The sequence below is a fragment of the Carassius auratus genome, chromosome 32 (assembly GCF_003368295.1).
Source record: "Carassius auratus strain Wakin chromosome 32, ASM336829v1, whole genome shotgun sequence".
Lineage (NCBI taxonomy): Eukaryota > Metazoa > Chordata > Actinopteri > Cypriniformes > Cyprinidae > Carassius > Carassius auratus.
The window spans coordinates 23,398,560-23,416,008 of NC_039274.1; the positions used below are offsets into that span (position 1 = coordinate 23,398,560).

The 17,449-nt window shown below is 35.8% G+C and overlaps 1 protein-coding gene across 1 annotated transcript; it reads right to left on the minus strand.

Moving 5' to 3' along the window:
• Positions 1–15,324: 15,324 nt before the first annotated feature.
• On the minus strand, positions 15,325–16,907 carry LOC113051875 (beta-1,3-galactosyltransferase 2-like). The gene is made up of 2 exons (XM_026216036.1): positions 16,745–16,907; positions 15,325–16,408 (listed from the first exon to the last, which is right to left on the minus strand). Exons 1-2 carry the CDS (start codon positions 16,768–16,770, stop codon positions 15,355–15,357), a joined length of 1,080 nt encoding a protein of 359 aa, XP_026071821.1. The 5' UTR covers positions 16,771–16,907; the 3' UTR covers positions 15,325–15,354.
• Between the last annotated feature and the right edge of the window lie 542 nt (positions 16,908–17,449).

Sequence of the window (17,449 nt, forward strand, 5' to 3'; positions counted from 1 at the left end):
TATTACAATACACATATTTCAATCATATTTTATGGGGGGGGGGGGCAACCCTCAGATAGTGGGTTATCTTAATAAGATATGGTTTATATTCTTTATTTAGTACATAAATGCCAGTGGTATCAAAAGTATTGGCATTCATTACTCAAGTAGAAGTATAAATACTAGGGTTTAAAAAGACTTTTGTAGAAGTTGATGTATCAACTCAAGCTTTTTACTCAAGTAAAAGCGTAAAAGTACTGGTTTCAAAACTAAAGTATAAAAGTAAAAGTAATGTAAGGGAAAAAATGGCATTAAGAATAAAAGCTTAGGCCATGCCACAGGGCCCTATTGTACACTACCCCACCTCCTCAAAAAAAAAAAAAGCATTTTTCTAAAGGCCATAATGACTATAATGTTATATTAAAATGCTTATGGTGAAAAACTTGGGATGCACTAGGCTACTAGGGCCAGGGCCGGCGCAAGCTCAAATTCCGCTCTAGGCAGATGCACGATCATGCCGCCCCCACCTCACATTCACAATTAGGGATCCTTAAGATGCATGTAAACATTTTTTATTTTATTTTTTATCTATGAAATTACACTAAAATAAAAATGTGCAAGCATGTTTTCAGAGTTTTTCATTCTGCAAAAAGGTGAAAAAGGTACACAATGCAACATCTGCACATAATTTATATTTTATAGGCTAATAGATAGTGTATAGAATAAAACAAAAAATATGGACACAACTTTTTAGCTCACAAAACTGGATGTTTAGGGTTTTTTTTTGTTTTTGTTTTTACTTATACACACATTTACACACATTTCAGAAGGGTGCGCATCGGGCTTTCGCATTGGCAAACGCTTTGATTGCGTCCTCGACTTTAACTTGTACTTCTGAGATAATTTTTTTATCAGTTTAAGCTTTGAGAAACTGCTTCAAAAATGCTACAAAAACATTTGGAAAAATGGATTCCATCCCTTTTTCACAGATGAATTCAAGTGCATCCAGTGGATTGATCCAGCAACCAGGCGTCTTCCCAAAGCAGTCAGCTCTTCAAACAATTCATGCCCATCAACATCCCGTGAGTCTCCATGAGTCAGGGCCTTTTCCAGTCATAAGCAATCCTGAAGAACTATTCTATTCTCCTATTCTTTGAGAGATGCGATGTCATATAAAAATCCAAATACTCGCCCATGGTCTAAGCAGCAAAAAGTGCTCTTCCACAGAGGCGATAATTTTTATCGTTTTGACATTTTTGAATATACATTAAAGTATTTTGCATGCATATAGACTAATAGGGCGCTGCCGGGCGGGAACTTTATTCGAAATGTAAAGTTTATTTTATTTTATTTATACTAAAAAAATTATTGCGATAATTGTAACCTAATGTGAAACAAACAAATAAATGTATATTTCTCTCTCAATCTTTCCCTCGCCTTCTCTCTCTCTTGCCGCCCTGGCTGAGCTGCCGCCCGAGGTGGCTGCCTAGTTCACCTATAGGTATGCGCAGGCCCTGAGTACAATGCAAATACATTAGGGCTAAAGATATGATGACTAGTTGCCTGTAAGTATTGTTATGATGCAAAAAGTCAAACTTCAGAGGCATGCCATCAATAACCTTTGATTGAATGTAAATGTACACCCAAGCTTAGCTGCAGGAATCTGCGAGGGCAATGGACAAGAACATTGGTGTACCTTAGTAACAATTACTCTTGTATGGTTGTCTACATACAATAAACATTATAGTGCTGTCAAAATTAAAGATTAATCCAAGTGATTAATCAAAAACTAAAAATGAAAAATAACTCATAATCCTGATACCTTCTTGATAGATAGCTTCCTATATTTGGTACATATGTCTGCTATGTCCAGTGTTGGGGGGGGGGGGGTAACGAGTTACAAAGTTGGTATAGCCTACTCATCACAACATTGTCAATCGCGTCGTCAATCGCAAACGATAATTTATTCAAACCTCTCGCTACCGAACTACCTAAAGTAGCTTAATTTGTGGAGGAAGAAGAGAAAGCACCCATTTGGTAAATGAGCCAGTAGTGATAAATAATTATTTTCGATACTTTTAAAACTGTACCGGCGCCTGAACGGTGCATGAACCGATACTTAAAAAAAAAAAAGAAAAAAAAAAAAAGACCCTCAAAAACCTATGGATAACATTAAAGAACATTACAAATATTTAAAATAAATCCATAGCTTTCACCTTGGATGCTCTCATTTCCCAAGTTGTACTTCCCTTAATCTAAGGCTAATAAATGTATTTCACAATCTGGGTCATTATTTAATACAAAACCACATATAATTTCTGCTGTATCCCTGTCACTCACTCTGATATTTAGTTAAGATGAGTGCTGTCTGTCACGGTCTTTAATCAGTTCTGTGAATGACTGTATGATCATGGTTTATAAAGTAGCAACAATGTCGTTTGTAAAGTACAGTACTATGCAAAAGTCTTAGGCACATTAGGATTTCCACCCCAAAAAAGGGTTTTGAGACAGTTATTTATATTTTTGCTGTAGTGTGTCAGTAGGAAATATCAGTTTGCCATTAATTTTAATAATAATCTAGTGTGATTTTGAATGCACAAGCGGTTTGACTATGGCAAAATGAATGTTTGGAAATGTAAACTGATATTTTCTACTGACACACTACAGCAAAATAACGGTCCGAACGCCATTCTTTTATGTGAAAATACTAACGTGCCTAAGACTTTTGCACAGTAGTGTATGTATAAAGTACGTATGATTAAATTAAGTATATTTAAATAAATGTAATTAAAGTATGTGTTCGTTCATATGTGTTAAGGGCTCGATTTTCGCTGGAGGAAACAGCTGTGGTGTGATGAGCGAAAACTATTGAGAGTGAGGAGTCACGTTCCGATTTGGGAGGGGTCTGAGCCGGTCGGCCCTGATGGCAGGATACGCTATCGGTTGCCAGGGGCAATGCCTTCAGAACTTCAGAGGCGCGACTAAACATTTCAGAGGGCTTTCATTTTTGCACATTTATTTTGTCAGCGGAACAGATCGAGACGGATCTACGAATATGAGAAAGAAAAAGTAAAAGCAATGCAAAAACATAAGGCGAAAGAAAGGGGACCTTACAGGAACAAGCTCACACCAAGCGCAAAACAGCGGTGTTTGGAGAAGCTCTCAGGCAGCTCCCTGCAGCGGCACAGAGACCTGAACAATTTACCTCTGTTCGTGCACACATATGGACATTGAGAATTATATTGTTTACGATGTAAGTCACCTTGCATTCAAGCTGTTAATTGCTTTAATCTAACCAGGACATTTACATCTTGCAATCACACATTTAACTACCCTAGCTAACCCAGAACTGGTTTGTCCACTTTGCAGCCCCCAACACAAAAACCTGGTAAAGTACTGTATGTTTCATTGGGCTAAAATCAAATTATAACTAAACATACACAGCTTTAGCCTACATCAAAACATATTGGAAATGTTTGTGTACATAGAAGAACTCGTTACAATCTAGTGTTTACGAAACAGTCGTATAAACTTACTTTGGCCAGTACAACACTGCTTTCATCCCCTGCTGTAGATGGACCCAGCCACAGCAGAAAGCCTCGTAACTTTCCAAAGGCTTGTGGCTTTTAAACTCCTGCATTGTGTAGTAACTTAAACCAAAAACAATATAATTCCAAATGTCCATATATGTGCGTGGATGTAAATTGTTCAGGTCTCTGTGCTGCTGCAGGGAGCTCGTATGGGTCGATATTTTGTATGCTTGAGAGCTTCTCCAAATACTGCTTGCTGTTTTGCGCTTGGTGTAACCTTAAAAAAAAAAAAAAAAAAAAAAAAAAATATTCCACTGTTCCAATGTTTTCCATATGTATCCTGAGAATTGCTAAAACCTCCTCTACTACAGAGTTAAAAACTGTGATATCGAGGGAGGGGCTTTGTGCTATGACGACAACTTCTCATTCTCAATACAGATGAGAAACCAACTGCTCCCTCGTGACCTTTTGTAAACTGCATTTATGACAAAGAACTGCACCGATACGGATGTTCTAACAGTCTATCGATAAACACATATGCTGCGTTTCCACCGAAATTACCCAGAACATTTGTACCAGGAACTTTTTCCCCCCAGACCTATTGCTTTCTGCGTTTCCACTGCGGTGTAAAGTCCCGGGAAGATTAGGCAAATAGACTGGTGACATAGGTCTGCGCGCATTTCTCAATACAAAGTACCGCTGATTTAAAATTAAAAAAAAAAAAAAACAGATTTTGGACGTGCATCCTCGGTAGTTAGTTCAGACTTTGTGCATTCGTCTCGGGAGTGTGATGTCCGCAACGACACAAGTCCGGTAAGTCTATAAACAGCAGCGTACTTGATAACTTCAGTCAGCTCGTCTTGGCTACTGCAATTTTCCCTACAGTATATTTACAATAAAACGAAATAGGATATCAAATACCGGTTACAGTTTCACTGCCGGAAGGAACACGGAGCAGAGGAATAAACAAAATAAGGCTTTATTATATCCAACACAGGGGATATCCAACATGGACCTCAAAAGGAATACACATGTTTGTAGTAAGTAGACCCGACAAAACTGAACTGAAAGGACAAGGTTTAAGTACCTGGGATAATGGGGAAACACAGGTGGATTGAATCACTAAATTAACATGGACATGGAACACATGGGGAATAAAATAGACACACCTGGGAACTAATCAAACCAAACACGGGAGAAGGAAACTGGGTCACAGGGGCAAAAACACACTAAAAGAGTCCAGGGGTGTAACAATACCACTGCCTCCTTTGGTTTTCATTTAAGCATAATAACAGCTGCAGAAATGTACTTAGTTCAGGGATATGCGTATATGCAGCCATTACAATGAAACGAAATATTATATAAATTTGCCTTTTTTATTTTCATTTTAACATATAGATAAATTGAATACAGACCAAAGAAAACCTGTTAGATTTACCCCGCAGCTAAATTATATTTTATGTTTAACCACTAAAGACACATCAGAGCCAGTGGCACATATCAGAAGGTCTCGCCGAGGTGAAGCTGCTCTCTGCGGATACATGAGGACTGAGCTCCCGCTGATCGAGTGGAGCTCACCGTCTACGAGATCGGCGAAACACATTTTTAAATAGGCGCTGTCTTTATAAATAAACCATAGATTTGAGTTTTAAACAACTACATTCTCGCCTGAAAAACTTTTAAAATTACATTTCATGACACAGTAACAGTAATATTTGAAAATGATCCGAATAAATGGTGTTTGAACTCAACCAATGCTTTGTGAACTCAGATTGCTTTGGCTACTTCAATTTTCCTCTCAGTATATTTACAATAAAACGAAATAGGATATAAAATACCACTGCCTCCTTTCGTTTTCATTTAAACATAATAACAGCTGCAGAAATGTACAATTCCAGGGATATGTGTAATGTTATATACAGCCATTACAATGAAACGAAATATTATATAGACTTGCCTTTTTTATTTTCATTTTAATATATAGATAAATTGAATACAGACCAAAGAAAACCTGTTAGATTTACCCACGCAGCTGAATTATATTTTATGTTTAACCACTAAAGAGACATCAGAGCCAGCGGCACATATCGGAAGGTCTATCCGAGGTGAGGCTGCTTCTCGTCGGATAGATGATCACTAAGCTCCCGCTGATCGTGTGGAGCTCACCGTCTCCGAGATCGGCGAAACACTTTTTTAAATAGGCGCTGTCTTAATAAATAAACAACAGATTTGAGTTTTAAACAACTACATTCTCGCCTGAAATATTTTTAAAATTACATTTCATGACACAATAACAGTTATATTTTGAAAATGTTGATCCGAATAAATGGTGGTTGAACTCAACAAATACTGCATGAACTCAACCAATGAGGATGTTTAGCGCCAAAGTCCCGCCCCCGAAAGTTCCGGAACTTTGAAAAAGTACCACCTCGCCAGCAGGGACTTTCTGAGGGGCAATTTTTTACTCAGAAGTTTATTTAGTTCCTGGTTCCTGCGGTGGAAACACACCAATTGCGTTGTTCCACCGCAGTCTGCTGATTGAAGAGCGCGCTGAAAGACGGGAGGAGACCGGTCTGATGCTGGTTTCATGTAAAATTTAAGGGGACTGACTCTGAGGCGATCGGATACCGGTTCCATACCCAACCCTACTTTTAAGAAATATATTTTTTGATAAACGAACCCAAAACTGGCTGTGTCCTTGCCGGAGTGTGATGTGATTTGTGTCATGTGCAGGTGTGATGGATCGCGTACAAACCAATAGGGTGTCAGAATGGTATATATTTATACTTCTCATCTAACCACAATCAAATTCACTCCATCTGGATGGCACGTTTATCTGGATAGGTTTTTTTATTTTTTTATTGGAATGATGACAAGCTGGAATGAAAACAAGCCGAAATGAAATAGCAGTAACGAAGCTATTTTTAATTATGTCATTAATAACTTACCCTCATGTCGTTCCAAACCCGTAAGACCTCAGTTTATTTTTGGAACACAGTTTAAGATATTTTAGATGTAGTCCGAGAGCTCTTAGTCCCTCCATTGAAACTGTCTACGGTCTACTGTCCATGTCCAGAAAGGTTAAGAAAAACATCATCAAAGTAGTCCATGTGACATCAGAGGGTTTTTTGAAGCATTGAAAATACATTTTGGTCCAAAAATAGCAAAAACTATGACTTTATTCAGCATTGTCTTCTCTTCCGTGTCTGTTGTGGGACAGTTCAAAACTGACCCTCTGATGTCACATGGACTACTTTGAATATGTTTTTCTTACCTTTCTGGACATGGACAGTATATCGTACACACACTTTCAATGGAGGGACTGAGAGCTCTCGGACTAAATCTAAAATATCTTAAACTCTGTTCTGAAGATAAATGGAGGTCTAACTGGTTTGAAACGACATCATTTTAAATGGTTCACGTCTCCAATACACATTAATCCACAAATGACTTAAGCTGTTAACTTTTTTAATGTGGCTGACACTCCCTCTGAGTTAAAACAAATGAATATCCTGGAGTAATTCATTTACTCAAACAGTACACTGACTGAACTGCTTTAAAGAGAGAACTGAAGATGAACACCGAGCTGAGCCAGATAACGAACAAAAGACTGACTCTTTCACAAGATATCACAAAAAGCTTTGTTTTGAACTCTCTCTAACAACAGACACGGAAGAGAAGTCAATGCTGAATAAAGTCGTAGTTTTTGCTATTTTTGGACCAAAATGTATTGGACTCTGATGTCACATGGCCTACTTTGATGATGTTTTTCTTACCTTGCTGGAGATGGACAGTATACCGTACACACAGTTTCAATGGGACTAAATCCAAAATATCCTAAACTGTGTTCCGAAGATAAACTGAGGTCCCACTGGTTTGGAACGACATGAGGGTGAGTTATTAATTACATAATTTTGATTATTGGGTGAACTAACCCTTTACGTTTTTAACTGTGCTTTTTTTCTGTGTATATTATCTCATACTGTGATGAACACATTCAATTTTTATTTATTTTTTTTGTATTTATAAGTTTGGCAATAATAATAAAAAAAATATGGACAGGTGCACTAACGCCTCATAGCATCACTAGCTGAACAGTCAAGTACGGTTTCCCTCAGCAACTTTGCAATGTCTGCACAAATGACATGTCGATCAGCTGCTAGAAGATCTCGCCTTTGGAGAAGACTGTTGAATTTATACTCTTAAAATGTAAGCATTACTACTTAAAATTAAGATTACCCCATAATGAATTGCATCTTTTGCCCACCCCAACACTTCTGCCAACCAATAATTATATAACTTTTTTCCTTAAAAATGGCATTTTTGTAAAAGAAGCAAAAAAAAATTTTTTTTATCATCAAATAGCTTTACATGAATATACACTAGTTGAACAAATGCAGTCTATGTCAATACATAAATTTTCACTCAGGCAATTAATACATGAATAAAATATATTTTATTTACTGACAACAAGAAACACAAATAAATGATTAAAAGAATGTAAAAGTTAGCATCACAATAAAGTCAACAACACATGAAACAAAGCTTCATTCAAACTTATTGTTCTAACAATCATGTATTTACAGATGGTGAACCCAACATCCTACTGCCATGTCAACACAGCTGTGCTGATTCTGTTGCTGTGCTTCACAATCTTGCTCTTCTCAACGGGGATGTTGTTGAGGAACAGGATGATGAAGACAATGATGACGGCTCTCTGAACCACACAACCTTGAAGCAAGAGCAGAGGAACATGTGCAGGACAACCTGGCTACTGCCGTGTCTGATCCAAACAATTGTGTGTCTGCTTTTCATGAGCATGACTAACTGTAAAACATTTATACAAGTGAAAAATTTTACATCTCGTTGTCAGCTTTCCATGTCTTGCCAAATTTCATGTTAACAAATAAATGCTTTTTTTGGTTGTAGATTTATTACTGTTTTAGTGGGCTAAACCACTGAACTGGTGAGCAGAAGGTTGCTGGTTCAAAACCACCAGTATCTCCTTGAGCAAGGCTCTTTTCTCCCGGTTAATCCAGGACATTTTAGGTCCCTGTAATAACACAAATCACTTTGGATAAAAGCTCCATGACATTTTTTGATGATGCCTTTGAAGTATGCATGCTTTGAATTCAGGGGGAAAAGGAGGGATCCATAGAACAATGGAAACAAAGCACCGAGAAAAGAATGAAAACAAAACAGAGGGTAGACAAATGGAGGTAACTGTTTTGGTCAGAGATTCAGTCTCACTATGTATAGCAATGAATGAGGAAACCAGGGATGCCCCCAAAAAATAATACTTTAATCTAACCTTCAAGGGAATAGACAGGGCTAACAGGAGCACAGGTCACACACGGGTAGACATATAATCTCCAACAAACATAAACTGAATGGACTATGGCTAATAAACAAAGGATGATTGGGAAAACAGAGGTGCAAGTATTGACTAAATAAAAGGATACACGGCACACATGGGGAGGAAAAACACAACACAATGAGTCCAGTGGTGTAACAGTAGCCATTTAAAGCTTTATAAATGCCATCACTTTCTTTAAAAAACCACAGCAATACATTTTGTTTAACAGATGTCTTAGCCTAAGCTATGGCCTCTTCTTTGCATAGAGTATATTGGGTTTTTTTTTTTTTTTTTTTTTTTGAAAAGCTGAACAGCTGACCTGGCCCTTCATTCTAAAAAAAAAAAAAAAAAAATTGACTGAAATCATGAGCCATTATAATTGTGGTTACACTTTATTTTACAATTTCTTTGTTACAGGTATACATTATACATTTAACTACTGATTAATTAACTACATGTACTTAGTACACTTGTTAGTGTTTGAATGAGGGTTTGGTTAAGGGTTAGTTTTATGTGGCTATGCATAATTTATTGTTATTAATACGGCAAGTACATGCAACATTTGTAACCAGGACACCAAAATACAAAGTGTTACCAAAGGTGTATATGCCAAAATATTTTATTTTACTAAAACTGCCATATGTTCTCATACTAACATCCGATAGTAGTTATTATAAACACATACTGTATGTAACAGCACAAAAACAAATAAATTAATTAATTAAAAAATACTGAATAAAAAATAAATACTGAAAAATTACTTCAAAACTGTTGCTAGTGTAGTTAGTTATTTACTTTATAAAGGGTATTTTTATGTTGTGTGTACACTCACTGTTAAAAATCGCTGTAAAAAAACGGCCAAATTTCGACAGTAAAATACTGTTTTTCATTAAAACAGTGCATTCTGGGTAATATTCATCGTTTTCGAGAAGTAGCCTGCTGCTATATATCGTAAATTAACAACGTTCAAAGCCGACACTCAGTGGCTGTGTTTCAAATCACACCCTACACCCTCATTCACTATTCCCTACATGAGTTTACTAATATAGTCCACCTGACAGAGAGAATGAACACTAATGAGTGAATTCAGACACTGATCAACAGCTGCTGTTAATGAGTAGAATCACTGAAGAAAAAAAAAACATAACAAGACAAACACATGAAATACAACTGACTTCAGCCACAGCCTTAGATGAAATCAACTGAAGATTTAAATGATCAACAAACAGCTTCACCAACTTCACACATTACTAACCAGACTGACTTTATTTCTGTCAGATCAGAGAACAGAGATCAAAAGATCTTACTGAGAATTAAAGAGATTTAGATGATAATGTTACTGTTTCGTTTAGCGTCACCATTGTGGAGATCAGTGTTTGCTTTAGTTGGGCTCCTGACCATTGACTTTTGCACTTTAAATTTTGTTTTATTGCTGTATTTGTATCTTTATGATGCATCTGTTACAGCAGTATTAATTTTGATAGTCAAGTGATTATGGTTGTTTCTAACAGGCATGATCTACTAGACTGGCTTAAAGTGTTGCTATAATAATCAAATATTAATTTGGTGTAGAAATATTTGAGTGAATGACACTTCAATTTTGTAAGATTGAAAAGTAGTGTGATAACCAGTATTTATGGATTTAACGACTAGTTTCAGTTAAAAAGTATTTCGGGCAGCAGTCCCCACAACACTCAAAGAGAGAAATCAACAATCAGCATATGAATCTCAACAATGGTGACAATCAAAAGGTTCATGATGCAATGCATGCTGGGTACCAGCACAGGATAAAACTCATCCATGATTCCCAGCATGCATTGCAGCATGAATAAATTATGCCCCTGAATTGTTCACTTATTTTCTTGAATTCTTATGTGCTTATAATTTTGCATTTGTTTTAAGTTTTAGTAGCATGTGTTGTGATGTTCAGAATTGATGTTCATTTATTTTGTGGATTGTCACCATTGTTGTGATTCATACGCTGATTCTTGATGTTTCTGTCTAAATTTCAGCAAAGGTTTTTTTTTTTTTATTATGAGTGAAATTTTCTTAACAGTCTTTCATAACTTAAGGCTCAGCAGTGTTCCTTCTCATGCTGTAGTATCAATATTCAATAAGAGAAGAGACACGGGATTAGATCAGAAATAATAGTATTTGGTCTTGTCAATCTATAAACAACAACACCAGATTTTTTTTCTTCTGTGTATTTTTGTTTTGCTATAACAAGTTCCAAAGGCGCATTGTTACAGCATGAAAAAAAAAAAACTTATTTGTTGAAAAATCACGTTCAAGAGCCCAACTAAAGTAAACACTGATCTCCATCATGGTAGTGAAAAAACACCTAAACCTATTTAACTCTCCATAAGTTCTTCTGTAGACATCTGACAGAAATAAAGTCAGTCTGGTTAGTAATGTGAATCTGGTGAAGCTGTTTTATGAGTTGTTTAATCAGATCTTGAGAGATTTGATGTATTCTTTTATTCAGTTGATTTCATCTAAGGCTGTGGTTGAAGTAATTTGTAGTTCTTGTGTTTCTCTTTGCTTCAGTGATTCTGCAGGTGTTTATCACTTATGCTCAATCATCAATTAATCACAGAATTATCTCATTAACTTCACTGATTCAGTGTTACTCTAACACTCTGTAGTGTGCACACATTATAAGTGTTCATTTAAAACTGAGGATTTTCTTGTGGGGTTTAAAGGGTTAAAGATTTAAGATGAAGAAAAAACAGAATGAAACATAATTTAACAGTAATAAACTGTAATTAATTTACAGGAAACAAACTGTAGAAAAACAGTTATTTACTGGCACCCCTGCTGCCAGTAAATAACTGTTTTTCTACTGTTTCTTGCCGTAAATTAATAGTTGCCAGCAAAAAAAAGTGTTTTTCTACAGTTTTTTGCCGTCAAGTCAAGGAAAAACAGTAATATACTGTAAAATGTAAACGTCAGATTTACCAAATGAAAAAAAAGTTAATTGAACTAAAATATTTGTGAACATCCATAGAAAAAAAATTAGGCAAAGTCATACACTGATAATGAGAGTAAATACTGAACTTGACTGTATTAATGTGTGTTTGCACAAGAGAGATCGTTTAGTTTAATGTAGTTTTGTTGTTCACCATTGTGCTGTAGAGTAGAGCCGGTGCTTCAGTCAATGATGAGCCACAAATTCTGATTTTCTGCTGCTTTATATAAAGGCAGTAAATGTGGAGTCGCTGATACAGTGATGATCTCTGTGTTAAGTACTTCAGCACATACATGTGTGCTATAGCTGACAATGAGCTGCAGTGATTTGAGTAAAAGTCATGTATTTAGTTACTTTATTACTGCACATTGAGTGTAAGAAATATTCCTTCTCAGTGGACTCAAATGAAATAAGTTCATAGTACTAACATCGTGGGAATGCTAGTTTAAAAACTCGAACTGTTTGAAGCAGTGGGAGTGGAGTTAATTTCCATGGTAGAATCTACAGTAAAATACTGTTAAAAAATAAGAGTGGTAAATTAATGGTTAAGAGCTGTAAATTAACAGTACTTTACTGGCACCCCTGCTGCCAGAAAATTACTGTTATTTAACGGCAACATTTTTTACAGTGCTGTTAAAAATCGCTGTAAAAAAACGGCCAAATTTCGACAGTAAAATACTGTTTTTCATTTAAACAGTGCATTCTGGGTAATATTCATCGTTTTCGAGAAGTAGCCTGCTGCTATATATCGTAAAATAACAACGTTCAAATTCGACACTCAGCGGCTGTGTTTCAAATCACACCCTACACCCTCATTCACTATTCCCTACATGAGTTTACTAATATAGTCCACCTGACAGAGAGAATGAACACTAATGAGTGAATTCAGACAATGATCAACAGCTGCTGTTAATGAGTAGAATCACTGAAGAAAAAAAAACATAACAAGACAAACACATGAAATACAACTGACTTCAGCCACAGCCTTAGATGAAATCAACTGAAGATTTAAACGATCAACAAACAGCTTCACCAACTTCACACATTACTAACCAGACTGACTTTATTTCTGTCAGATCAGAGAACAGAGATCAAAAGATCTTATTGAGAATTAAAGAGATTTAGATGATAATGTTACTGTTTCGTTTAGTGTCACCATTGTGGAGATCAGTGTTTGCTTTAGTTGGGCTCCTGACCATTGACTTTTACACTTTACATTTTGTTTTATTGCTGTATTTGTATCTTTATGATGCATCTGTTACAGCAGTATTAATTTTGATAGTCAAGTGATTATGGTTGTTTCTAACAGGCATGATCTACTAGACTGACTTAAAGTGTTGCTATAATAATCAAATATTAATTTGGTGTTGAAATATTTGAGTCAATGACACTTCAATTTAGTAAGATTGAAAAGTAGTGAGATAACCAGTATTTATGGATTTAACGACTAGTTTTAGTTAAAAAGTATTTCGGGCAGCAGTCCCCACAACACTCAAAGAGAGAAATCAACAATCAGCATATGAATCTCAACAATGGTGACAATCAAAAGGTTCATGATGCAATGCATGCTGGGTACCAGCACAGGATAAAACTCATCCATGATTCCCAGCATGCATTGCGGCATGAATAAATTATGCCCCTGAATTGTTCACTTATTTTCTTGAATTCTTATGTGCTTATAATTTTGCATTTGTTTTAAGTTTTAGTAGCATGTGTTGTGATGTTCAGAACTGATCTGTTCATTTATTTTGTGGATTGTCACCATTGTTGTGATTCATACGCTGATTCTTGATATTTCTGTCTAAATTTCAGCAAAGGTTTTTTTTATTTATTATGAGTGACATTTTCTTAACAGTCTTTCATAACTTATGGCTCAGCAGTGTTCCTTCTCATGCTGTAGTATCAATATTCAATAAGAGAAGAGATATGGGATTAGATCAGAATTAATAGTATTTGTTCTTGTCAATCTATAAACAACAATATCAGATTTTTTTTTCTTCTGTGTACTTTTGTTTTGCTATAACAGGTTCCAAAGGCGCATTGTTACAGCATGAAAAAAAAAAAAAAAAAAACCTTAGTTGTTGAAAAGTCACGTTCAAGAGGCCAACTAAAGTAAACACTGATCTCCATCATGGTAGTGAAAAAAACACCTAAACCTATTTAACTCTCCATAAGTTCTTCTGTAGACATCTGACAGAAATAAAGTCAGCCTGGTTAGTAATGTGAATCTGGTGAAGCTGTTTTAGTAGTTGTTTAATCAGATCTTGAGAGATTTGATGTATTCTTTTATTCAGTTGATTTCATCTAAGGCTGTGGCTGAAGTCATTTGTAGTTCTTGTGTTTCTCTTTCCTTCAGTGATTCTGCAGGTGTTTATCACTAATGCTCAATCATCAATTAATCACCGAATTATCTCATTAACTTCACTGATTCAGTGTTACTCTAACACTCTGTAGTGTGCACACATTATAAGTGTTCATTTAAAACTGAGGATTTTCTTGTGGGGTTTAAAGGGTTAAAGATTTAAGATGAAGAAAAAACAGAATGAAACATAATTTAACAGTAATAAACCGTAATTAATTTACAGGAAACAAACTGTAGAAAAACAGTTATTTACTGGCACCCCTGCTGCCAGTAAATAACTGTTTTTCTACTGTTTCTTGCCGTAAATTAATGGTTGCCAGCAAAAAAAAAGTGTTTTTCTACAGTTTTTTGCCGTCAAGTCAAGGAAAAACAGTAATATACTGTAAAATGTAAACGTCAGATTTACCAAATGAAAAATAAGTTAATTTAACTAAAATATTTGTGAACATCCATAGAAAAAAAATTAGGCAAAGTCATACACTGATAATGAGAGTAAATACTGAACTTGACTGTATTAATGTGTGTTTGCACAAGAGAGATCGTTTAGTTTAATGTAGTTTTGTTGTTCACCATTGTGCTGTAGAGTAGAGCCGGTGCTTCAGTCAATGATGAGCCACAAATTCTGATTTTCTGCTGCTTTATATAAAGGCAGTAAATGTGGAGTCGCTGATACAGTGGTGATCTCTGTGTTAAGTACTTCAGCACATACATGTGTAATACAGCTGACAATGAGCTGCAGTGATTTGAGTAAAAGTCATGTATTTAGTTACTTTATTACTGCACATTAAGTGTAAGAAATATTCCTTCTCAGTGGACTCAAATGAAATAAGTTCATAGTACTAACATCGTAGGAATGCTAGTTTAAAAACTCGAACTGTTTGAAGCAGTGGGAGTGGAGTTAATTTCCATGGTAGAATTTACGGTAAAATACTGTTTAAAAATAAGAGTGGTAAATTAATGGTTAAGAGCTGTAAATTAACAGTACTTTACTGGCACCCCTGCTGCCAGAAAATTACTGTTATTTAACGGCAACATTTTTTACAGTATATATATATATATATATATATATATATATATATATATATATATATATATATATATATATATATGTATATAAAGTCAAGCTTTGTTTCCTTTAAGTCATGTGACCTGTTTGTGTTTAACAATACGGACCAGGTCTCTGTAAATCCTTCCAAAACTCTACTTGGTCTCTCAAGCTTTGTGTTGTTGTGGCAATGAGTTTTGAATAGCGGCAGCGGTTGTATTCTACAGGAATGACACTGAACAGGTTTCCATCAGGTGGATCAGTTAGAGCAATCCCTAAATGTGTCATACACAGACCTAGAAATACATCCTCTATGTAAACCGCTTTGATAAGTTGTGCTGCTTTAACAAGTTTCACTGGCAAGTCCAAAGAGAAAACATATCCCAAACCCAGAGCGTAGGGTGGATATAAAGGTTGGTCGTAAACATCTTTTGGAATATACCATTTAGATTGGGGATCTCTCTTTACTATTCCTTTCCTAGCCACAAGTCCAGACATATACTTGTGTTTTGGTGCAGAAAGAAGCATATTCACTAAGTTTTCCACATTGAGAAACACATCTGAATCAACTTTCATTGCGTAGGAGGCATACTGACAGTAACCAGTCAACCATTCTAGCATTACCATGGTCTTAATTGTGAGATTTTTGTAACTGTCCCAGAAATCACTTTGTATAAGGTCACGATACTTTGCACTTTCCTGTAGCAAATCTTTTTGAATCGTTTCTCTTTCTTCTGAAGTGGGTAGACCCAACATAAATAATGTGCTCACAGTCTTGTCCCCAACTAACCTCTGTGATCCCCAAGTTGAACGAATGACGTCCCGAGCAGCTGTGTTGCTTGGAGTTACTGGTACAATTAATACAATAAATGGATTTTCCTCCTGACACTTCTCTGGTTCATTCAAAACAAAATTATACTTGTATGGGTAAGCCACATAATATGCTTCCAGTGTCTTCCACGATTCCACAGACATTGCCGACACTCTTGTCAGTGAAAAGTTGATTGCTTGACTTGTAAATTTCTCTGGAAGAAATAATCCAACTGTTAAAGCCCAAGATGCTGAGAATTCATTGGGGACGATGTAGTAGCACAGGACCAGGACCAGGAAAACCGTGAATATGACACATGAACGAAGATATCTGCATCCACTTTTTGACTGGTGTTGACTAAAAAGAGAAACAATGTTTGACCTGTCTTTTGTAATGTCTTGTATCGATACATTCAGCTAAAAAAACCTTTGTTATCATTACTACGCACTGTGGTGCTGTACAAGGTATAAATGTCAAAGTACAACCGTTGCAATAAAAGCATAACAATTTTTTAATTTATATTTAACTTTTTGCAACTCATGCACAAGATGGACAGAGACAAATTGGACTTATCTAAATCTGTATGCCACTTCAGACTTTACAAATTGAATCATCATTAACTAAACACTAAAATCATACAAAGTGAGTATTAACTTTATTAAACAAATGAAAACAGAAGCATTGGTACTTTACCTTTGTTTTCTATAGTCTTCCACCATATTTTCGCTGTTAACAGAATTTCATACGGATTTTCAAGCACTACCATTGTATGATAAACACACATGGTGATTGTGAAACACACAGTGAGTCAAACCTTTTTGCTTTCTTTTTCATAACCTGTCCCACCCCTTTACTGCCTCAGCAAGGAAACAACAGTCACCTTTATGACATACGCCTCAAACATGAGTGAAGATCCTCTGAATTACACTAAGCCATTCATTGACTTAGAAACTAGCATATGATTTTCCAGCAAGTTAGTATAGTGATTAAAAATTAATGATTAATGAGGCCATGCTAACAGATTTTGAAAGCAGAATAAATTCTACTGCCTATTAGTACTATGGACATGTTAAAAACATGTCTCTCGAGTTGATCGTGATTATTTTTTTCATTTGTGACTCTGAGAACAATACCATGGTTACACTGAAAACATTGTAATCTGGTATTCTACTGTGGTTATCAAAGACAAAACATAAACATGCTAATCTGGAACTGGGGTTTCAAAAGACACACCTATATTCATTCGTTTACATGTAGATTTTATCATAGTTCATAACACTTTAGCTTAACACAAAGAGAGCTGGATGCTGGATGTGTTAGAGAGGTAAGTGAGGACCCAAAATGAGGTTCAACAGAAAATAGAGACTTTAATTTAAACTCAAATGTTCTTCTGAGAGA

Excerpts from the sequence above, each read along its gene's own strand:
- LOC113051875 (XM_026216036.1), bottom strand. The coding sequence starts at position 16,770 with ATGGTGGAAGACTATAGAAAACAAAG. Across the intron at positions 16,409-16,744 it reads GAAGACTATAGAAAACAAAG|TCAACACCAGTCAAAAAGTG; the intron begins GTAAAGTACCAA and ends TTCTCTTTTTAG.